The sequence below is a fragment of the Nipponia nippon genome, unplaced genomic scaffold (assembly GCF_047370975.1).
Source record: "Nipponia nippon isolate SJK-2023a ecotype South Korea unplaced genomic scaffold, ASM4737097v1 scaffold_9, whole genome shotgun sequence".
NCBI lineage: Eukaryota > Metazoa > Chordata > Aves > Pelecaniformes > Threskiornithidae > Nipponia > Nipponia nippon.
In genome coordinates, this window is record NW_028262413.1 from 17,530,104 (window position 1) to 17,552,981 (window position 22,878).

Below are 22,878 nucleotides of genomic sequence, written 5' to 3' on the forward strand. Positions count from 1 at the left end.
TAGAACAAAAAGACAAATTATTCTCAATCTAAAATAAGCAGCAGAGGAATTAGAGATTTGGATGGGCAAAGGAACAATGAGGCAGTCCTGCTTGGCATTAAGGGCTTCTTATGCTAGCTCCTTGTGTTCTTTTTACAGTAGACGTCATGGGAAGAAGAATTTTTGGAGGAGACAAATAAGTGCATTTTGCAGGTGTTACAGGGAACTCTTCAAGCCTAGGGATGGTCTTGGAGAAAGCACCAAGGTGCCCCTTTGAAAGTCAAATACAAATGCTTTTCTTTCTTTGTATAAAAACATCTGACTACTTGAAACAATCTTGTAACATCTCAATGAAAACAGGCCTTGTTAATGTGGTGAGTTTCTGTTTGAGCTTTTTGTTGCAGTGAGTGAAATTATTTCTGCTTCCTTCTGACAGACCGAAGAGAACACTGTACAGTAAGAAGTATGGAGTGGACCTCATCAGATACACACATGCTGCCAACACTGTTGTGTACAGCTCCAACAAAATAGATGGTAAGTGATCCACTGGAGTTGAGCGCATTTAATCTCCTTACACTTAAAACTGCATGCCTGGATAAATAGCTGTAAAGAGCTGGGAAAAAATCACTGAAAAGTTGCTCTAGTAAACGGGCTGAAAAAATGCTCAGAGACAGAGGAATTAATGTTCAACTCTAAAGCACAGCTCGGTGATATTCCCTCGAGCATGCTGACATGAGTTTTGTTTGTTGCTGCAATAACTAAGGGAGTAAACATTGTTAGTGTGATAAAAGTTCGGTTTTTGATTCTGCTGTTCACTTTGTTGTTTGATACCAGTGCCATCAGCCTCTGTGTCTTAATTTCTTATGTGTGAAATGAGGTAGAAGGAGCACGTGGCTAAATGCTGTAGCTCTGTCTGATACACGCACAAGTCAACTGCAAAGGAAGGGAATGTTTTTTTTCATTCTCCATACGCAGCAGGGAGGGCAGGAAGTTCAGATAACTCAGCAGATCACCAGCCAAGCCTGGAGAAGGTCACAGAGCTCTTCTGAGACTAGCTTTGCTTCTGTTCATCTGTTTTTCCCATGTAATAGACAAAACCCCATTTTCATGCCATTTCTCCACAGTCAGTATCTGCGATAGCTACACTCTGTAAATCGGCTTCTAGAGCTTCGTGACAGGCTCTCTATTAATGTATTTGAGTTTAATTTAAAACTCAAATTTAAGAACTGGCACAGATAGGTACAGTAATTCTTCTATCAGGCAATGCTTCCTAAGGTTGGAAACAGCTAGTGTTAATTTCAAATTTTGTCTCAATTTTGTTTGTTGTAGGCAGTGTCTGAGAGTTTTTCAGTGAACGAGACTCCTAGCACAACACTTTATAAATGGGTTTTGACATTGTATTTGTAAACTCATAATAATTTCTGGAATAGTGGTTTTGTTTTGGTTTTTCCTTTGCAGAGATGGAGCTTGACAGTAGAGATACTGGTGCCTTGCGGTGTGTGCTAGGTTACTTAAGGAATTTAAGAGAGTATGAATTTAAAGCAGATGGAAGTTAAGATTTAGGAAGCCAGCTTAAACTAGAACAAGCTGGGCCTGAAACTAAAGAAACAAGGAAGTTTCCAACAGAATTGGATTTAATGGTGTAAAAGGCTTAAAAGTGTGATAGGAAGCGCTTGCCTTTTTAGTCTGTTTCGCAGCCTACTTTTTTTTTAATTAAGTTATTACTTTGTTATGTCACATTTCTGACTTGGCTGTTCTTTAATTTACAATTAATTAACAAGTAACAATTTAATTAGCCATTTTTAATGCCATTTTGAGTTGTGAGTTTTTCTTTATAAGCACTGGTAAGCCTTTGAGAAACCAAAACTTAGTCTTCATCCTGCAGGGTAGCCTTATGATAAATACTTAATAAGAAGAAAAGAAAAAGATAGAATGTGAAAGTATTTGTTGCTGTTATGAACCGTAAGCCTAATAAAACCAGCAATGTGTTCTGTAGGGGTCCACATACTCTGTAGTCCCTAATGCATGCAGCTAAAGGTGCATTGTATTTAACCTGTTAATGCAGTTATTGGGAGGGAAAAGTACCACAGGAATGTGTTACAGGAGGGCTGGCGCTTGCTCCCAAGCATTTTGTGTGTTGGAGTTGCTACCGATCCACTTACTTCTGAAGATTTCCTCAAGACCTTTGAACCTCGTTCCTCTTGCCTGATTCCAGGCTGAGGTAGTAGTTTGTACAGTTTGAGGGTCTATGATACCACCCGGTACAGGAGATAACTGTACAGGCCACTGCCTTGCCTGGGACAGAGCGCTGCCAACAAAAAGGATCACAAAGGATCATAGTTTCCCAGTACTTCCTCTTTAGCAAAGGAAGATGAAATTTTGCATGGATACTTTGGAAATCAGGTAATGACAGTTCTTGCAGGAAAAACTAGAGGTGTGTCTTAACAACATGCTTGAAGCATAGCGGTTCTAGCTGTGATGGGATGTGACACTGGTGTTGGGGATTTATGTTTTCGATAGTCACTTCAGGTCGCTTAGAGCCTTTCAGAATGGTGTGTCACCAGCATCGTGTTTCCAGCTGGATCAGTCAGCTTTAGTTTTCTTGTCAAATACTGGAGGGTGGTCTAGAACTCTGATCTCAGTTTGATGTGAAACCTCAGGCAAAAATGGAAACTTGATCATTTTTTCACAGAAACTAAATTTTGCTGAATGAGCCTTTCAAAAAAGCTCTGAACAGAGTAGCCCTTACGAGTGTTAAAATGCTCTGTGCATATTGCATCCTGTTGGCTCTTGTTCTTCTGAGTCAAAAGTAAAAATGTCCTTTTCCCTCAGTTTATCTTTGGAGCCTCAGCAGGACTTGTTGTTCCAGGAGTACGGAGTCTCTTGGCACTGTATGGTGCAGGTGCATAATGCCAGTCTCTTCCATCCAGCAATAGTGGCTTCTGTGCTTTAATAATTGTTTCCTCTTACAAAGATGTCTTTTAATCTTGGGAGAAAGTCTTAAAAGCATCTGCCAAAATTCTGAGCTACTCTTGGTATGATCATCTATACTCAGAATAAAATTACCACTTGAGAAATGTTGTGGTGCTGCTCTGATTTATTCAATATATTTTTCAGATTGCTGTAAGTGGACCAAGCTTTAGATTGCTACTCTGTCCTCTTCTGAAAGCCTAACTGCTCAAAGTGCAGAGACTGTGTGAAGCTGTTGATTGTCAGGTTAAAAAAAAAGAGATGAGACATTTGCTACTTTTACTGGTCTTGTCCTGGCTTTGGAGTTCATATTTTTATCTCCTCTATGGCTAAATGCTAGAATTCACACATTTCCTATGCTTACTGTTTAGTTTGAGACTTATATGCTGGATGTGTGCATAGGTAAGACAGCAAGATTCATGCTGTATAGCAAAAAAAAAAAAAGTGGTAGTATCAACTTTGTAGATTTGATACTGTCAATTTTGTGAGAAGGATGGAATAAAACCTACTGGTACTTAAATTTTAGCAACTTTGAAATTAACTTGCATATATCACATGACAGTTTGCCTTTAAGATGTAATATGACTTCAGACTGTGGGAAGTACCTTTCCTGGTGCTTGATTTCCAGTTCTGCCTTGGAAACCAAGTTGCTTTATGTCTGTTTCTAACTTGATTGTGTTTCAAAGTCTGAGTTGAAATCAAATGACCAGACTTACTCACTGTGGCAAGATTGCTGTTGCTCTGGGGAGCAAGTTTACTGTGTGACCACTTTTAGATAACGTTGGGTTTATGGCATAATAAAGCTTATGGTTTGTTTATGGTTTCAGATACAATCCGATACCTCTCCCTGCATGACAACAAATACATTCGGTATTTCCCGGGGCATACAAAAAGGTAAGATGTGGCTTGGGGACAGTACAGGAGAAATTGAAATAATGATTGTAATGAGCTTGAGTTATGTTATACTCAATTCACTCTGGTTTTCACTTTGTAGAACTGTTCATGGCAATTATGAGCTTGTACACAACTGCTGGGGTAGGACACGCTTCTTTTGTGTGTGTCTGATGCATGTGGCCTTCTGTGTTGCAGAGTGGTTGCTCTTTCAATGTCTCCAGTGGATGATACTTTTATTTCTGGATCCCTGGATAAAACCATTCGACTTTGGGATCTCCGCTCTCCAAATTGCCAGGTAAGATATCAAATTCCTGTGTATAGTGTGTTAGAAGTTTTTCATTTTCAGTTAGAAGGATGAAAAATGGATGCATGCTTGTTATAAAACAAAAATACTGCCAGAAATGTATGCTGCTGATTTAGTGTTGACACCTTCCTGGAATGCTGAAGGAGCCTTGATCACAAATCTCTGTGAAATATGTATGTCGCATTGTGTAACACCACTCGCTTTCACCTATGTCTCTGCTGGAGAGGTGCTGGGAAGAGCAAGAAATAACACCCACAGCTGATGAAACAAGAGAAGAGCTGGGTGTCATCAGCTTGTTCATCAGGCTGCTACCCCATGCAGAGAGTGTTCTCTCTTAGCCGGCATCTCTCCTGGGTTGGGAACGGCAGCAGAAGGGGCATTGGGAGGTGCGTTTTATCTGAGTTGTTTATAGTGTGTTTGTGTTTAAAATTGATGCCTTGATGCAATTAAATTTGATGAAATTTAAGATAAATTTAATGATAAATTTAAGAAACTGATTATCTAAAGTAACACAGCAGCCATATGGTCTACCCCCTCCTTCCATCACTTTTGTTGTTCATCAGACCTGTTCGTGAGCAGATTTAACTTTCTAGCAAGGCAAAACCCTATTTGTTTTTATGTATTTATTTTGCTGGAATAGTTTACTGTACTTTTTTTGGTGGAAGCAGGCTTGTGTGGGCTGAGAAAAGTACCAGAGCTGGCAGCAGCAGGGGCAGGAATGAAAGACTAGGAGTAGAATCTACACCGTTTATTGGTGGTGAGCTGTTTTGTCCCTGTATCTGGACATGTAGTGTTGTGCTCTCATATTTTCCCATCTCACTGGGACCATTTTGCTTATGAGGGAGGGCTATTTACTTATTCTAAATGATGTAACCGTACATGCAAAAGGAAGAAAAGGTTACATTTCTTCCAAAATGGTTTTATCAGTCTTAAACCCAAGCTTTTTCTGACAAGAAGTCTTAATTTTGCCTTTCTTTGTGAGTATGCCTTTAATGCCAGTGTGTAAATTTCCCTTGGGACAAATCTCAGTCTCCGAGTTGCCACAGATGAGAAAGGGTTGTAAAATCAGTAGCAGTTCTGTGGTTTATGCTAATGCCTGAAGTTGTAAGAATGGTAAAACTAGGACTTGTAACTGGAAGCTGCATCCGGCAAAGTTTGGGAAACAGGTTGAGGAAGTGTTACTTGTAATTTTCAATTTGCCCATGAGATGGCAGCCCTAGTGCCTAGAAATATTACCGGGAAACCAGAGGTGTCCCACTTGCGAGGGCCCGTAGTATTGGCTAGCTTACTGCCTAGCCTTCAGAGATCACAGGGAAAACTGACCTAGATTGAAACGAAGAGAGAAGTAGTAAAGTCTCTAGACTTCTCTAGAGAAGAATGGTATTTCAGAAATACAGAAACTTCTTCAATGTACTGTTGATTTAAGCAAAGATGTGTTCTTACTTATGTGCATACAGTTACATAAAGACATTGGGCTAACAGGCACAGACCTGCCAGTCAGGATACAGAAAATTATGTATCTTATTGGCTTTTACCAAATTTTATCAAGTCTTTTCTACTATATGAACTAAAGAAAAGTTAACATTAAAAACAAGCACTGATAGTAATCTGTCAGTTTTAGTATGTAAGGTCTGTTGGCTTCCAGGAGGTATGAGTTTTCATTAAACAGGCATGGAAGGTTCAGCAGTAGTGTTCACTGGAGCTGTTTCTACTTGCTTTCAAAATACTCTTCCCCCCCCCCCCCCCAATTGGTAGAGCATTGCTGTCAGTCCTAGCAGCAGTGTTTCTGGCACTGTCTGGTATGGTTATTGATACAGCCACATCATCTTCCCTCCTCTGGGTACTTTTTGAGTGGATGACAGCTCAAATGAGATCTTGATTTGTTCTGATGTAAACTTTGTCACTGCAGCAAACTGGAAGCTCCGTATGGTGACATGAAGTAGTCAGAGTTGCATTTGAGAAGCTAAGTTCTGAACCTTTGTAAAACCTCAATATTTACAATTGAAATTCAGTTGTTCCACCCATAGGCTGCTGTCCTACTCACAGTGGGCTCAAAGGGTGATCGTAGAAATGTGAGCATTGGTTTCGCAAAATAATTTGGAGTTCTTCCATTTTCTAGGGTTTAATGCATCTCCAGGGGAAGCCTGTGTGTTCTTTTGACCCAGAAGGGTTGATTTTTGCGGCTGGAGTCAATTCTGAAATGGTGAAGCTTTACGATCTCCGTTCTTTTGACAAGGTGAGCTACCCTAACTTCACTTCTTACACTTTTAAGCTTGCAAGAAGTAGTCTAAACTCAGTGCTCAGAGACTGGATTTATTTACTCCAGCTTACTATCTGGGGTGCCTACTTTGCACCTAGAGTGTTTTTGGTAAGTACACATCTCACGGGGATACGTGCTGTCACCAAATCCTGAAATCCGCTCTTGAACCAATGTTAAAGTTTACTTCCACTAACTCTTCAACCTGTTCCAAACTCCTCTTTAGGCTTTTTCTTTTTGTTGGGTGTCATGGTTTAACCCCAGCTAGCAACTAAGCACCGCGCAGCTGCTCGCTCACTCCCCCACTGGTGGGATGGGGGAGAGAATCGGAAGGGCAAAAGGGGAAAACTCGTGGGTTGAGATAAGAACAGTTTAATAACTAAAGTAAAATAAAAATAGAACAGTAGTAATAGTAATAATAATAATAAAAACAAGTAATAATAGTACAATAGTAATACAAAGCAAGCGATACATTGTACAATTGCACACCACCTGCCGACTGATGCCCAGCACGTCCTTCAAGCAGTGATCATTCCCCCCCCCCACTGAGCATGAACGTCATGTGGTCTGGAATAGCCCCTTGGCCAGTCTGGGTCAGCTCTCCTGGCTGTGCCCCTTCCCATCTTCTTGTGCACCTGGCAGAGCATGGGAAGCTGAAAAGTCCTTGACCAGTGTGAGTGCCACTTAGCAACTACTTAGCACTACTTAGCAAGAACCAAAACATCAGTGTATCATCGGCATTGTTCTCATCCTAAACACAAAACATAGCCCCATACCTGCTACCAAGAAGAAAATTAACTCTATCTCAGCTGAAACCAGGACATTGGGTTTTAGTGTTTTGGATTTTTTTTCCTTGCTGCTTATTCTGGAAGAACGCTGGCAAAGATGGAGCCAGGATTGTCAGAAAGGATGGAAATTTCAAAGGAAACTGTAATTGGGTAGACAGCTGAACTGGCTAAGCTCTGAGCATAGTTAGTTCCATGGTTTTCAAGAAGTCCGATGAAAATAACAGTGGCTCAAGCCTTTCTCTAACTTCCATTAGCAGCCTCATTTGAAAACTTCATCCTACCTTAAATCTGCAGTTGAATGTGGTAGAGTGGGGGACTATTGGGTATTGAAACACCCTACTGTGGCTCTCTTTTGCTATGGAAACTGTGGATTCATACTTCTTTGAAACTTACACATGCAGTGACATGTTTTTGCCATGATGCTTTTCTTTGGTATCTTAGGACTAAAGATTTCCTTTTGAAAAATCTTAAACTTTTTCCTGAGCTAAGGTTAAAAGCAGACCCTTGTTAGCAGCAATGCATACAGAGTCTACATCATATTTCCCATTTTTTTCTTTGAAGGGGCCATTTGCTACTTTTAAAATGCAGTATGATCGAACATGTGAGTGGACAGGCCTGAAGTTCAGTAATGATGGCAAACTCATCCTTATATCAACTAATGGAGGGTTCATTCGACTGATTGATGCCTTTAAAGGAGCTGTCCTGCATACGTTTGGGGTGAGTACGTTGCCTGTGTTACTTGCTTGAAACTTGGCCTTAGGTTTGGGAGCAGGTGCCCTTTGGTTGCGAGATTACTGTGGACACACTCTCTACTACGTATTCTCCTGTTTTGTGCCATAGGGTTATAACAATAGTAAGGCTGTCACGCTGGAGGCGTCGTTCACACCAGACTCTCAGTTCATCATGATAGGTAAGATAATCCTTTTTGGAAGAATTTCAGTGCTCTGAAAGCAAGTGTGTTGTGTAGGACTAAAGTTGTGTCTGTGTTGGGAAGCAGAATGTATTTAAATAATACAATGCAGCTGTAAGCTTTCTTTGCATTGACAGTTTTCTGTTTTGTTAGTTTACTCAGTGTTTTCTAGACTGAAGTGTAAACGAACCTGCAAGAAGACTTTTATTTTTCTATTGTAATGTGTGGAGTTCTGTCACATAATTTATGTCAATGGTCTTCACCCTGTGGCTAGGATGCACACATGTGCTGCCTCTGAAAGTGTTGCAGGGCTGTATGTTGTGGCCTGCCCTCCATTACCTGATGAACAAGGCACCTGTCTGTGCTCAGGCGATTGGTCTCGTAGCCTGGTGCGTTTGTACACCCCCCGGGGACATTCCTGCACTGGTGACATGCTGGGGCAGCTGCTCATGTGGCTCTTGTTCCACAAACATGGGGATTTACAAGCTGTGCTTAACCCTTGATAGAAGCAATAGGCATCAGCCTGATGGCTCCCAGCATGATTCCTGTGGCCCAGGCCCCCTTCCTCAGCCCCTGCAGGCGGGCCTCTTGAGTGAAGTGGGCGGCAAAAAGCAGTTGCAGGTCTTGTAAAGCCTGGTGCTGCAGGCTGGGACCCTCAAGGTAAGCGCTTCAGTCACTCTGCTACACTCTGCTGCCCAACAGGACCCATGAACGCAAGTCAGACGCATTTGTGTGGTGCTGCCCTGTCCTAGCACTTTCTTTTTGTTCTTATTTATGTGTTTAACTTTGTGGTAATTGGTATCCTGATCCTCATTTTTCCTGAATGAGTGATGGTCTTGGCAAAACTTTTTTTTGTTCTGGCTGAGAACTTCCTGGTTGCAGAGAAGGTGGGAGGGGGAGGTTCTTTGTTTAGTCTGCCTCTGGAGAGCACTTTATTGTGCATATTTACCTTCCTGTTCTGCCCTTCCAAATGAAAACTATAGTGGCAGAAGTTCCAAAACACTTACTTCTGTTCAGTTTTCACACATGGTTAAGTTGTAACTTGTGCTTCTTAATTTTTCCTCCCTGAAAGGCTATACATATAAACACAGAAGCAGAAGACAATTCATTGCATTTTTATTAGGAATCCTATCTAAAATGAGACTAAAGCAGAACTGAATTATAAAAGTGTTAAGTGCCGAGCCTCAGAGTTTGCAAAATGCCATTTTAAAGTGAAAGACCTTCTCCCGTTCTAGCAATGTGGAGAGTTGACATCTTCAGTGAAGCTTCTGATATTTGGCATAGTGCGATGAAATCTGGTTACCGTCAGTGGTAAAGCCTTTGATTTGATTCTGTGCCTACCAAGTGAAATATTTATCTCCTTCTGTGTCTGAACTGAGAACTTGCGTGAACAGTGACTCTTACACCCAGCTTTTGGCCTCTTGCACATTGGTGCAAGTTGGCAAGGGTCTTCCCTTCTTAGTTAGATAGTGTCAGCTCTTCTTTTCTGCTGGGTGACCGTAGTTGTTAACCTCTTTGCCAGAATAATGTTGCACTGTGTTGCGTAGTTGAGTCTCTGCAGTGCAAAGATACAAACCTGCTGTTTGGATACAGGTGTGTAAACTGTAGTTATGTTTTGTAAATGCCCTGGTGATACTTCGGGAATTTTAAAGGTTAAGCTATGGAGACGAGGCATACTCGTTCCTACAGTTCTCTGACAGAAAAGGTTATGTACTTAAATTTTCTCTGCTGGCGTCTCCAATGTATCTTGCATATCTTGTTTTCCACTCCTGCCTGCAGGTTCAGAGGATGGGAAGATTCATGTTTGGAATGGGGAAAGTGGGATGAAGGTGGCTGTGCTGGATGGGAAACACACAGGTCCTATAACCTGTCTGCAGTTCAATCCAAAATTCATGACTTTTGCTAGCGCATGTTCCAATATGGTAAGGAAAGTGTTTTAAGTTCCTCCTAGCTCAATGAGGTGCTGACCCTTTTAGAAACGAATCTGAGAAGGCTCAGTGCCACTGATGGGTGTCGCTTTGGGGAGAGCCAGGCCCCTGTCTTGTTGCACCTTGATTGTGCCTTACCTGGCAGGTGGATATGTGGGGCAGCACACCTGGCAAAGCCAGTATTTGAACACACACATGAAAGCAGAGTGGTGAGTGAATGTGCAAACAGAAGTATGAATTCTTTAGGTCACTGTACGTGGCTGGTATTTTCAGTTTGTGTAAGACTGGCTTGCTCTGGAGAATGTGCAATGCAAACCAAACGAGTATAAGCAAGGATTGTAACCTTAAACTGCTGGGGGGTGTTGCTGCCTCTTCAGTAGTCTGCCTGTGTGCTTATGGAAGGTAGCAGTGATCAGTTCCTGTAGTGTGGTGTAGGAGGGATTTGCGTTCTGCTCTGTAAAAGATGTTCTTTCCTCTTTTGTAGGCCTTCTGGTTGCCAACTATTGATGACTAATTCCTACGCTGCAGCTGCTGTCAGATGACTTCCATACTGCTAACAGCAGCATGTCATTGCAAGCATAGTATTGGAATTGCCTAGGTCTCCTAGACTGTGTTCCTGTTCCTGCGTATGTTTCCATATGTCTTACCTTTATTTGCTGCATTCCTTTGTGAGGACTCTTCCACTCGGCCTCCTAGCATGTTCAGAAGCGGCATGCTACACGTTCTTACGTTCCAGTCTCTGCCCAGCAGGCTTCAGCTGAAGTTGGAACTGACACAGTATTATTTCTAAGAGCAATGAAGTCTGGTTTATTTACAAAATGTTTGTGGCATTTTTTAAGCTGTAATTGTGTGTTTTCCTTCTGTGAGTGCACAAGGCTATTGATGTTCCAAGGTGGAACGTGCAGTTCCTTCCCATAAGTGCATGTTTTTCACATCTGGGATCTCTCTGGTTTCACTGCAGTCCACAGATGCAAAGTTACTGCTGTGCCAAATGTGAACACTGACAGTTTTTAACTTAAACAGCAGATGCTGGATTCTCTTGCAGTGGAACACGTGCCGAAAGAGTGGGTGACTGTAAATGTACATTATACGTCCTGTCATCCTTTTTTTGGCAATTTAGTGTGCAACAAACCGTACAGGTTTTGTCCACTGCCAGAGCTTGCCGAAGCCTCCCTGCTGTTTGCTGTGCCAGCATCCTAGAGGGCGCAGACAGTACTGATGAGGTCCGGGCAGTGTCCCAAGCAATAAAGGAGTCTGTCAGCAGGAAGATGGAGAAACCAAACTGAGACCGAAAGCACAGTCTGCCTGTGTATCTTCCTTATGTATCATCTTGGCTGATCTTACTTGTAAATATCGTGGGGGGAGGGAAGTGGGAATGGGCCATATTTTTTTACTTTTAGATATTAAAGAATATGACGTGGGCCAGTATTGTGGGGTGTCTAGGCTGTTTACCTTCACCAATGCAGTTTTCCCCCTCCTGATTTGTAAATAAGCTCCATTAAATCCTCCCCACACCAGGCTTAGACCTGTATCCCTTTGTTGATAAAACAGACGTGCAGTTAGTTCATCATGCATTTTGTTACAGGCCCTGCAGGTTTTCAGCGATAGCCCCGAAAGAGCAACGCTTCCTTTGTCAGATGGTGTCTTCAGAATTGAATTTTAAAAATCTCACGTGTGACTGTGCTGGCTCTGCTTTGCTGTGGCCCTGCGCCAAGGGACACCCCTGCAAAGAGATGGGAGGGACATGCTCTCCTGCTCCAGAGGGGCTTGTGGGCAAACGGCACAGAAAGGCTGGCCAGCTGGTCTGCAAGCCTCGTTCCAGTTTCTTTTTCCTGAAATGCTGCATTGATCAAATGCATCCACCAGCAGGTCAGGACAGGCTTGGCATAAATGTGTTCATTGTATTCTTGCCTTTCCAAACGCACTAGGCTTTATGTGCTGGGTCATGGCTTGGAAAGTCCATTCTTTCCCTCACCCAGTCACGTGTGCTTCCCCGCTCCTAAATGTAAACTTCTGGTAAGGTGACAAGCACAGTTACAGGCATGTTCTCTCTGCTCTCAAGTGCCAGTCCATACTGGAGAACAATGCTCCAGCATTTTACCTTAGGTCAGTTGTCTGGATGTTCCCCTGTTACAGCAAAGTTCGTCTCAGCTGTGGGGCCCTGTATATAATTCAGAGCATGTCTCCCTGGAAAAGTAAATCAGCTTGTAGAGCAGCTTCTTCCGTTTTGCTTTCCCTTGCCTTTTTCTTTTCTTACAGCCCTTGTCAGTGGAAATGTGCTGTGCTAAGAGCTGGGGATGGGGAATGAGCATTTCTCGACTGCTGGTTCCTTTAAAGTAGCAGCGCATGCTGAGCTGCAGTGTTTGCCTGTGGGAGTCGGCAGGAGGACTGCCGTGCATGAGGCAGTCGGATAAACGTGATGTTTGGATCGATGCTGTGGACGAAGCTTCCCTTAGGCTCCGCGGCTTGCCTCTGCTGATGCCACCGCACTAGTTGAGAGCCATTTCTAACAGCATGGGGCTGTGATGCGAGTTTGCCATCCTCCAGACTGGACGAGGGAAGGGAACAGCAGACTGATGCTTTTGATCTTGCCCAACAGATCTGCTGTTGGAGATGCAGATGAGAGATTCATACTACTACACCAGCATTCCTCTTCCCTGCGTGTACTGTCCCGCTGTCACCTATAAATGCCCAGCGCGAAGGGAGACAGTTATCTCTGTCCTCACAGTTGACGAGGTTTTCACAGCCACCTCTTCAACTCAGTATTGTTGCGTTTCAGGCTGCTTGGTGCTATTTTACCATTGTTGGTGTTTCTGTAAGCAGCTCTATTTTGCAGTGGTTTGTAACATACAGGTATCAGGGGTTTGTAGTGCGTTTTAACAGTTAAACTTCAGCATTCAGTAGCAAATTGTCTTTCAGGGTTTTACCAACTCTGTTGCCTGAAGAAGTGAACAGATATCCTCCAGCCATTTTTCTTGTTACTTTTCACAGGGAAGCATTTGGAAGTCTTCTACTGTAAAAATACTCTTTGCTAATGTGGTTTGAGCGCTTGTCTGAAGACTGTTGTTCAGCTCTCTTCCACTTGCAGTGTTGTAAAACATTGTGCGTTGCAGCATGAAATGTTTGAGAAAAAGAGGACCAAAGGACTGATCTAGAAGGACACATACACTAAGAACATCAGTGGCTTTCTGGAGCGAAGATTAAATTTACAGGTTTGTGCATAACACAGCACTAATGCTCAGTTCAGAATTAAAGCTGAATGCCTTCCCAAAGCCGATCGCCACCCACACAGGCAGACATCTTTCTTGGTTGATGTAGCACTGACTGTTTTCCATCTGCCTTTAAAAGAGGGAAATGTGTCAAGCGTTGTCACGGAACTTGAGTATCACGTGTGTCTAGAAGATCAGACAGGAAAGGTGAATAAAGCTTTTAGCTTCCATGTGCTTCTCTAAAAGTATCAGTACTGCCATTCCTGTGCTGTTCAGGGCAGCCAGCTAATCAGAAACGGACCTCATTAAAAACAGTGCTCTCAGCTCTAACAGAGTGTCCAACCTTACGTAAAGCCAAGCAGGGAAGAGCATTCCCCTGCCAAATTTGACATTTAAAAGATGAATTCCCTCCCCCCCCCCCCCGCTATATTCTTTGGGATGAAGTAAAGACCTTTCTTCAAAACAAGGGGGAAGTGAGACTCAACAGCCCACATCTAAATAAGCAGTGGTGGTGGCTGAGCACATCTGCTTGGGCTGTAGGAGATCTCGGGTGTAATTCTCTTCTCCAAGTTAAGTCTTTGAGAGACTTCTATTTTTTTTTATGCTCCCAGGCCCTTGGTTAATGTCCCAGCCCCTACTCTGGGGGATACAGGAGCAATCGAGTGAACAGATTTGGAAGCAGCAGTGTATATTTTCCAATGCCTCTTGACTATATTTGCACTTTAGACTTCACCTTGGTTTTGGGTCAGGGGCTAGGATCCTGGCAAGCCTTTCAGAAACTGGTCTCTTCGGTCGTGAGCTGGTATGGGGAGCTTGACTCCTAGGTGGTATCTGCCAGATGAGTGTAAATACATAAAGTCAAATGATGCTTTGTCACAGAATACTACGTATGTGGAGAATTCAATGTTGTGGCTGTTACCAATAAATATTTTGTAGAGAGATCACAGAGTGCTGTAAATTCTGCATTTGTCCAGTGTGATATGACTTGCTGTTTTCTTGGAAAGGAGTGGGAAAATCATCCATTTTTTTTAAGAAGCCCCTTCGGTTTGGAAAGTCAGAAGCTCTGTAGTGGAAACTGATGCTCTGAAGGTATCCCTACATAAATTGCCCATTTTAAAGGGCTTTTCTTGCCTAGGAATATATCAGGATAAGGAAGTGGACTTGCAACAGCTACTTGTTGAGGTAGGGTAGAGGGGTGTTCACAGAAGCCTGTGGTCTGGATGGGAGAGCTGAGCCCTTTCTCAGCAGGAAGGTGGGGAAATAGCTTCTTGCTTTGGAGTGACAGGAGACTTGGATCACTACAGTCAATGTATATATAGTGTTACAGCTGCTGTAGGGGGGAATGGCAACTAGCATCAGGTTAACGTGGGTAAAACCCCATGTGCATCATTTTCAGGTTAAACTCAAGAGGATGGGGGGAAAAGCAAAGTTGGAGAGAAACATTTTTTGTTCTATCCCTTGCTTAAACCATGAGCAGATAGCTGAGAGGGCTGCCTCATTCCTGCGTCCAGGCCTCCCACTGCAGGAAATCATCTTTTGACACCTAACCCTTGGGGTATACTGCTTAGGGAATACTTCTAGTGACAAACTGTTTTTTGGTGAAGACAAATCTGAAGCAAAAACCCCTGCATTTTTCTAAGGCTGTCTTTCTCCATCTCGGGTCTGTGTAAAACCTCTGACAGGAATAAAACTGCAGTAAGATACATGGGGGGAAAAAAAAAAAAGTATTTTTATTTGGACTTTAATCGTCGTGGAACTTCAAACATGCACTGAGGTTTGTCTGCTTCACTGGGGAATCTTGCAACTCGTGTAAGGAGTAATGAAAACAAAAGTGGGGACTCGGGGAGATGGGAAGCTTGTCCAGACCTGAATTTGCCTGGATAATGAACTGGTTGAGAAGCAGATCCTCGGAGCTTAGGGCACAACTCCATTTGGCACGTCTTCTGCGCTGCTGTTCCTGTTGTAATGAGCGCAAGCGCTCGTGATTCAGCACCGCAGACAAATTTGAACAAACCGGTTTTATTTTACTTTGAGCTCTTCTACTAAGTCAGCTGATGTAAACACTTCAGTTCTCATCAGTGCTACTGCTACAAAACCAGCTTTGCTGTCAGAAATAACCTGAATGAATAGAAGAAGTATTAGCAAGTGTTGTGGACTAAGATTTGTCAGAAATCTGTATGTTGCATTACATGCTAATATACTTAAATGCTCTTAAATAACAGTAAGGCACGTATCTTCACACAGGAGGCTCCTGTGCAGCAATGTGTAGCTTCATCTGCTAACACCGTCTGTTTTGAGGTGGTGCTGCCTACAAATGGCAACTTTCTCAAGCGGTCTGGGCTACTGCTTCAGCGTTTGCGTTAGGCAGGCATGGCCGTGCCTAATGCTGTCTTAGCAGCAGCTCCTGGGTTTTCAGTACATCTCGCGTTACAGCAAATGGATACGAAGGACACTTCAGCTTGTGCATCCAGTTTTACACAGCTTAGTTCAAGTCTGATTAAAATCCAGCTCTTGAGATTGGTTGGATCTCAATTGATCCTCATTCTTCAATATTAAAAAGGGAGAGGGGTCACTGGCAACGTGGATTTGAGTCTCGCTGTACTGCAAAGATCTTAGAAACAGTACCCTTCAGCTTGCGTGGTCCTCTTTGCAATTTGTCCTTGGCCCAACAAAGAGAAAGGAGTAAGGGGAATGATTTGTTGCCCGCTGTTCCTCTCTTGCATGTTCTTAAGGAGTTAATGTTCTTGTTGATCTTCTGCATAAGTGCTGGCTGTGCATTTTCAGGTTCCACTGCAGATGGTTTTGCTGGAAGAGAGTGTACGTGCGCAGCAGAAATCCCTCAGTCTCGGGCTGATGCTGAACAGCACCATAATAGGGGGACGCAGAGATCCTGCATGTCATGCTAACAGTCAGTCCTCATCCCTGTTGTGCAGTGGGATGACAAATACAGAGATGTCATCATAGGATGCCTCGTGGCTGTCATCCAGCAGCCACTGGTGGCCTCTCTTCTTTCCCCTTGCTCTGCATACCAAGCACTTGGCCAGTTCTGAGAATCTGTGGGTGGAGAAAATGCGAGGTTTGGTTTAATGTGGCACTGTCCCTTAAGAACAACATTGAGATATGGTTTTGCGTTGTCAAATAGTAGGCATCAGCTTTATAATTGTTTCTTTAGGATGGGGAAAGACTCGGAGGCAGTTTCCAGAGTCACAGGAAAGAGAGCTTGGTCATGCCAGAGCTGACCGAGAAGCAGAGTGATCTCAGCCTGCTTTTGGTCTGACCAGGTTCTCTGGAAGGGACAACGGTGGCAAGGCTGATATTACCTGTGAGGATCTGTCCTGTTTTCTGCAAGGAAGCTCCTGACCATATGGGCCACCTCTTTGTTGCACAGAACGTCCCAAAGGCCATCAGTTGCCATGATGAGCACATCGTCTTCCTTAATGTCATGCAGAGCAAAGTCAAATACCTTCACCTGGAAAGCACAGGAGTACATCAGTGACAATTCCTGCAATGTACCGGAGGGGTCAGGGAGATGACTCTTCCCCTGAGAGATGACTTAAAGTGGGACCAGGTTGCTTTCAATCTTTTACATCCCCTTGCTGCTACGCTTCTAAATTATTCTGTCCTGGGGATTCTCTGGGCAGCATGCAGAGCGATGGGGGATGGAAAAAGGACACGGCTAAGACCTGCCAGGTCTGTAAAAGGTGGGTGCTATAGAGGAGGAGCAGCCTGTTTAATTCCATCTTGCAATTCCCATGTGCTGCAACTGACCTTGGGAATGCAGGAGAGGAAAGGTTTGACTTCAATGTTGGTGTCGATAACTTTGAGTTGATGATCCCCCAGACCTCGAGACACAGCCAGAGTTCCCAGCAAGCGAGCCTGGCTCCAAACAAAGCAAAACAGTATTGAAACATAAGAATGTGGCACCTTTAAAGGCTAACGTGTGGCTTGTCCTGACTGATCTATGTGTTGTCTTTAGGACCCTTCTCCAAGCATCACCCAGAACAGCCCCTGGAGACTTCAGAGATGGAGGAGTGATCAGAAGCGACGACCTGATGGAGCATGGAGACAGCCTGACCGTGGATGGCTCCTGGTGGCCTGTGGTGTGCTCTGGACTTAGTACATGTACTCTGGGTAATGCTACAGACCTCAGGAAGCCTATGGTGGCATCTGTTCTTGATCTGGGGTGGCAAGGAAGAAAACTGGGGTAGTTTGCAGGGGAAGGAGTCTTTTCTCCTGGCAAAGGAGGTTCTGCACTGACTCCTTGCAAAGGGGGTGGCATGTGGGTTGTAGTGCCGGGGGAGGTGATGGGGCTTTCTGCTCGACCCCAGCAGGCAGACACTGGATGTGTGCAGTCATTGCTTTGCCCTGTCTCCTCTTTCCCTCGCCAGGCTCCTTTCTTCAGCCTCTCCTTGAGGAAGAGGGTTTGTGGGAAAGGCACTAGTTAGAGCTGGAGGAGACAGTCCAAAGTGGGGTCTGATGAAATAAATTCTCATGTGAAATGAGTTCCTGTGTGCAAAGGGAGATGAGGAAAGGGCAGGCTGGCTCAGGGCTGCTGTCTGCTCCACTAGCAGGTACCCTGGAGGAGGGTGCCACCCCTCTGCTCCACAGGGCTCTGGTTTACACTAACCAGGCAGCATGGTGCTAGCGAAGGGAGCTGCTCTGTCGGGGCTGTGGGACTGTGCCATGCTGGAGAGCCCCAGAGCACTGGGTGCTCTGCAGCCCCAGTCTGTTGTAGTGCCCTGGAGCATGACTGTGAGTGACAGGGACGCTGAGGACCCCCAGCAGACTTGCCTCTGCCTTCCCAATGTGTAAAGCATTAAGCTACCTGCTTTCCGTGACCATGGACAAGAGGATACTTGAGGTCAGCTTTCTCTACTGTCTTGTATCCCCTAGAACAGAGAATTCACCGTTGATTTGGCATTTGTCTGACTTGAAGGTACAACCCAGCCAGAGCATTTTGACCCTTGTGGTGCCCCCACGCACAGGCAGCTGACTGAGGCAGGGAAAAAGTGACTTGCTGAAGCAGATGCAGTGAATATGACCCCTTGCTGAATGCCCAGGTGTTTTTCCCTCTCCCCTTCCTCCCCAGCTTGTACCTGCACCAGCCCCACCTCACAGGAGCCCAGAAGGACCACTTCAGCTGTTCCCTAACTGCCCTGCCAGGGCCCCAGTCCTTCAGTCAAGGGGGAGGCTGCTCACAGCATCCTTCACTTGATCTGCTTTGCACCATCAAGCCCACTGCTCTCACCAGTGGGGCATGCCCCTTCTCCCTTCACCTCCCCATTGCTACGAGCAGGTAAAGCTGCCCTGTGCTTCACCCTTATCCTCAGGCAGAAAGGACTCACCAGCCCTCCATGAAGTAATCCCGATACAGGACTTTCTGGCCCACGTCATCTCCCTTCAACCTCCGTGGAAACTCAAAGCGTGTGAACTCACCGTCCAGGAGCTTGGGGAAAAGAAAAGCCTGGAGGAGGGAACAAAGGTGTGAGGATGGACAGGTTCTGCTTCAGCAGATTAGGGCACCAAAACTGCTGCTGCCTCAGGACTGGCACTCCTAGCAGCAGAATGGAGAACAGAATTGGGAAAGCACATCCCAAGGAGGATGTGAGCATCTCCCATACTAAAGGCTGTTCGTTGAATCTTGCCCCCAGCCCTCCCTGGCTAGTGCCAGATGACATTCTGGCCACACAGTGGCCTTTGAGGAAAGCTGGTGGTCCTCTTTGCCGCAAGCCCTCTCTGACCCAGTGGGATGCTCGCAGCTGGATTGTCTGATGCACGGAAGGAGTCACTCACCAAGTGCTGGATTCGCTGCCTCTCTGTCTCGGGTGTGAACTCGCAGCTCATGGCCACGACGTTGTCCTTCAGAACAAGAATCGCCCTATGAGGGGGAAGAGGCAAAGAGCTGAGCTGTGTCTGTCACTGCAGCCCTCCTCTTACCAAGGTTAGCCCCAGCGTCAGCCAGGTGTGGGATCGGGGGTAACCAGCAGCAGAGCAATGCCAGAGAATAGCTCTGCACCCAGGAATGTTTTAAAAATGCTGGTGTATTGTAAATAACTGCTGCAACTGCACCATTGCAGCAGAGAACTGAGCCTGCCTGGTTTGACAATGTAGAGCTCACTGCTAGGGGAACAGTGGGCCAAGGCCAGATGAGGAAGCTCTTTAGGATGCTTGGAAATCACCTTCCACTTCTAAACACCTTCCAGGCTGAGCCTACTGCTGCACTACCATCGCAATACTGCCCCGTGGCTGGGCAGCGTTAGTCCCTTGAAATCCCCAGACCCTTCCAGGAGGCATGAGAGCATCTCTCCATCCAACAGGTCCTGTGGCAGGCAGGAAGGAAATGGCTGGGCTGCACATTTACCTTCCATAGGGTTAAATAAGATGCTGGAAACCTTGCTTATCTCCCAACTCTCATCCCCCAGCAACTTCCCCCTTTTATTGTGGCTCACCTGCTGTCCCCAGCATTAGCCACATACAGCTTTCCCTGGAAATAAAGGGCAGCCAGAGCAGTGCAGCCTCCCGTCTGGTTCGTAGCTTCCATCTCCTGGCCGATGACTTCATCCTGTTGGTTTAAAAAAGTCTGGAGAGTGATGTGAGCTAGGCTGCTGCTTTCTGCAGCTGCCTCGTGCCTCCCAGCAGAAATCCAGAGCCAAAACCAATTGCAGATGGGCCACGGGAAACCAGCAAGGCAAAAGACAATGTTGCTTCAGTACAGCCAACAAAGCTGTTGCTACTGGACTAAGGATCGCTTTAGGAGTGTGATGGGGAGATCTCAAACCTGTACGTGCTGTATGAGCCTAACAATAGCCACCATCTGGCCCTAAAGAAACGTATCCCCTGGCTGCAGTTTAGCAGAGATGCTGTAGCTTTGCTCTGGGTCAGCACTGCTGACGTGCAACAGATCTGAGGCAGATCTGGGGGAGCTGACCCAGTGCGATGTGATCTCAGCGTGCTTAAAGGTATGGCCGAGTGTTCCTGCCTGCTCGATGAGCTGCAGAACTGCAGACCTTGCCCACCCCAGGAAGCAGGGAGAGACAGACTGACTGCTTGGGTCAGCAGGACCAGTGCCCTGCATGGCATACTCACGCATTCCTGGAAGGCATTCTCCAGGGCTCCCACCACCAGGTCTTCGGCGTGGATGTGCTTCTCCTCCACGAACTGGGGGTCGCTGTCACAAACGCAGCGTCCGCTCAGATGCATGGGGGGACGGGCCTCTGTGATGCCTCCCACAACCTCCTCCAGCTTCTGCTTGATGCAGTAGTGCAAATAGTTGGAGGCGATGATGGCGGCTTCTGGGCCACCGTGGCCGTCAAACAGTGCCCAGTAGTAACCAGTCAGAAACTGCAGTGGGGAAAAGGGACAAGACAACGAAGGGGAGCTTCAGAAAGGGGGAAGACAGGGGCTGGAGAGAGGTTGTACAGATGGCAGGCTCACAGCCAGGACGTTGCCTGGCTCTTCCACTCCAGCTACCCTTCCCTGCTGCCAGTTAATCCCCTGCACAGCTCAAACTCATGTGATGCCCATGTGCTGCTCTGCCAGACCCGTCATCTGAGCTCTGAGCAGCTGGATTTGCAGCCACCCACCCTCATGCGCTATTCCTCTGTGTTTTAGGGCAGATGGAGCTACTCCATTTTACAACAGGCGAGGCAGAGCCGCTCCCAGGTGAGGGCATCCTGTGTGTCTGGTTCACGCTGCTGTCCTCGAGTGATGACAACACACACCGGCCCTTGAAAGCGGAGTGAGGACAGTAAAGGAAAGGTGAGGGCACCAAGTAAAAGGCTTGGACGACCTCAGATGCTGCAAGGCAGGGGCCACAGAAGTCGAAACGGGACATACGGGCAGAGCTGAGCATCTGCTGGCCAGACATAGGGTACATGGGTCCCTAAACGTGTCCAAGGAAGAGTTTCAGCATGTGGGCATGATGGGGTAACCCTGTATTCCCTGTACCTGGGCCCATGGGTGCAGACCAGGGCTGGCAGCAGGGAGAGCACAGCCTGCCCGTGGGCTATACCTGCGTGGAGCACAGGATCAGCCATTCCTCATCCTCCTCCAGGCCCGGCTCTCTCCTCCGGATGGAGATCTGACAGCAGGCCGCCTGGTCCTCGTTGAATTCTGACTTCTCAGCATTGATAACCCTGTGGGTGCAAATGCTCCAGGTAAGGTGCGCGGACGCGCTACACCTCGCCTGCTCCCAGCCAGCTGTGCTGGGTGCTTGGCAGCCACGGCAAATGGCTGCACCTTGCCCCATCCTTCCAGCCCCATGCTCCCTGCTCCCTTTTCAAACTCGAGGATCTCTTTGCTGGGGACCTAAATAACAAGTCCTTTATGTGCAGCGGGAAAAGCTTGGCCAGGGACACGGGGACGAGTGGTTTCAGAGCACCCTGGCCTCAGGCAGCCGACGCTGTGCTACTTCCTTGGTGACACAGTGAATTGCAAAACCATCACTGTTTTTCCTTCCAGCCCTGCTAATGTTTGTCCCTGGATGGAAGTTTGCTCTCTTTGCACAGCTCAGAAATTTCTGAAATTCTGGTCTCCCCGCCTTTGCTTTTAAGGCGCTTTGCTACGAGCAAGGGGATGGATGCCCAGTGCCAGTAGCCCGCAAAACCACCCCCTGCCCCAAACATCCTCCCTGCTCCCCCATCCCTTCCCCCTGCAAGGGAGGGTTTTCTGCCCATCACTGCCCAACACAACAGCCCCATGGAAGAGACAACCAGGGTGCAGAGCAGGGGATGGGTGCCATCCCAGCAGTAAAGTTACAGTGTAAACATGGTTGCATTAGGGGATGGATGAGCTGACCTGATGCTGCTCTCAGGGCTGCCCCTGCCACTCGTCACAAGCAATGGTGACCTGCTCTGTGGCTGGCAGGGTGCAGGCAGCTAAATGCAGGCAGGGAGGTGGGCAGGTGTGTCCCACGCTGCCATCAGCCACCGACGGGCAGGGAGAAGGGCTGAGGAAAACATGCCGCCACATCGAACCTCGCACTGCTGCTGTGTCTCGTGGAGGAAGCTGCTCCCCTCCTTGCAGGCAGATGCGGGCAGGGGGGGGCGATTTCTGCCTGCGAGCTGTCCCTCTCCAGGGGAAGGCTGACGCTCCGTGCTCGGGCCGAGGAGAGCAGTATCGCGGGGGAAAAAGTGGGGTGCAAGCACCCAGGAGTGCCCTAAACCCCCACGCACCCCCTACACCCCCCAAGAGCCCCCTAACCCCAGGCAGACCCTGGAGTCCCCCCAGACCTGCGCTACCCCTCCAAAACCCTACAAGCACCGCGAGAGCCCCTCTAACCCCGCCCCCCCCCCCCCGGGGGTCCCCCGGAGCCCCTTCCCGGGGCGGCCCCGCCGCCGGCCCGCACTCACTCGGCGTAGCCCGTGCCCCAGGGCAGGGACCGCTCGGGCCCGGTGCCCCACACGGCCCGCCCGCTCCGCGGGCTCTCCTCGACGCCGCCGCCGCCACGCAGGAACTTAGGCCGGCGGTAGCGGAGGGCGGTGGGCGGCGGTCCCGGCCCAGGCCCCTGGGTGCCGCCGGGCCGCTTCGCGGAGCCGCCCCGCCGCAAGCGCCTCAGCCACTCGCCGGACATGGCGGGGCCCGGCTCGGGCACGCGCGGCGCCGCCACACGCCGCTAGGCGGCGCCGCAGTGCGGCCCCG

The 22,878-nt window shown here is 47.0% G+C and overlaps 3 protein-coding genes across 7 annotated transcripts in view; 2 read left to right on the forward strand and 1 right to left on the reverse strand.

Annotated features, from left to right (window-relative positions):
* WDR82 (WD repeat domain 82) overlaps positions 1–19,002 on the forward strand; it is a 24,641-nt gene extending 5,639 nt beyond the window's left edge. The window contains exons 2-10 of one of the 4 annotated variants that reach the window (XR_015701533.1): positions 416–513; positions 3,777–3,843; positions 4,039–4,138; positions 6,267–6,383; positions 7,754–7,909; positions 8,033–8,102; positions 9,882–10,024; positions 10,515–10,656; positions 11,616–14,183. Coding sequence is in view for 1 of the 4 variants with exons in the window: in XM_087744858.1 (XP_087600984.1) it covers positions 416–513; positions 3,777–3,843; positions 4,039–4,138; positions 6,267–6,383; positions 7,754–7,909; positions 8,033–8,102; positions 9,882–10,024; positions 10,515–10,544 (781 nt within the window). In the remaining 3 variants the exon portion in view is untranslated. Of the gene's footprint in view, positions 1–415; positions 514–3,776; positions 3,844–4,038; positions 4,139–6,266; positions 6,384–7,753; positions 7,910–8,032; positions 8,103–9,881; positions 10,025–10,514; positions 10,869–11,615; positions 14,184–17,215; positions 17,371–18,890 lie in introns of those variants that run through there. The other 3 variants (XR_015701534.1, XR_015701535.1, XM_087744858.1) reach the window with 3 other exon arrangements.
* PPM1M (protein phosphatase, Mg2+/Mn2+ dependent 1M) lies at positions 14,305–22,810 on the reverse strand. Its single transcript, XM_087744850.1, has 10 exons — positions 22,590–22,810; positions 21,251–21,374; positions 20,326–20,580; positions 19,689–19,801; positions 19,033–19,117; positions 18,585–18,703; positions 18,065–18,128; positions 17,008–17,115; positions 16,560–16,708; positions 14,305–16,293 (listed from the first exon to the last, which is right to left on the reverse strand). Exons 1-10 carry the CDS (start codon positions 22,808–22,810, stop codon positions 16,149–16,151), a joined length of 1,383 nt encoding a protein of 460 aa, XP_087600976.1. The 3' UTR covers positions 14,305–16,148.
* Positions 19,042–22,878, forward strand: part of TWF2 (twinfilin actin binding protein 2) — a 28,834-nt gene continuing 24,997 nt past the window's right edge. For both annotated transcript variants that reach the window (XM_087744852.1, XM_087744856.1), the window contains exons 1-3: positions 19,042–19,180; positions 20,851–20,997; positions 21,293–21,395. The gene's annotated coding sequence lies outside the window, so the exon portion shown is untranslated. The remainder of the gene's footprint in view (positions 19,181–20,850; positions 20,998–21,292; positions 21,396–22,878) is intronic.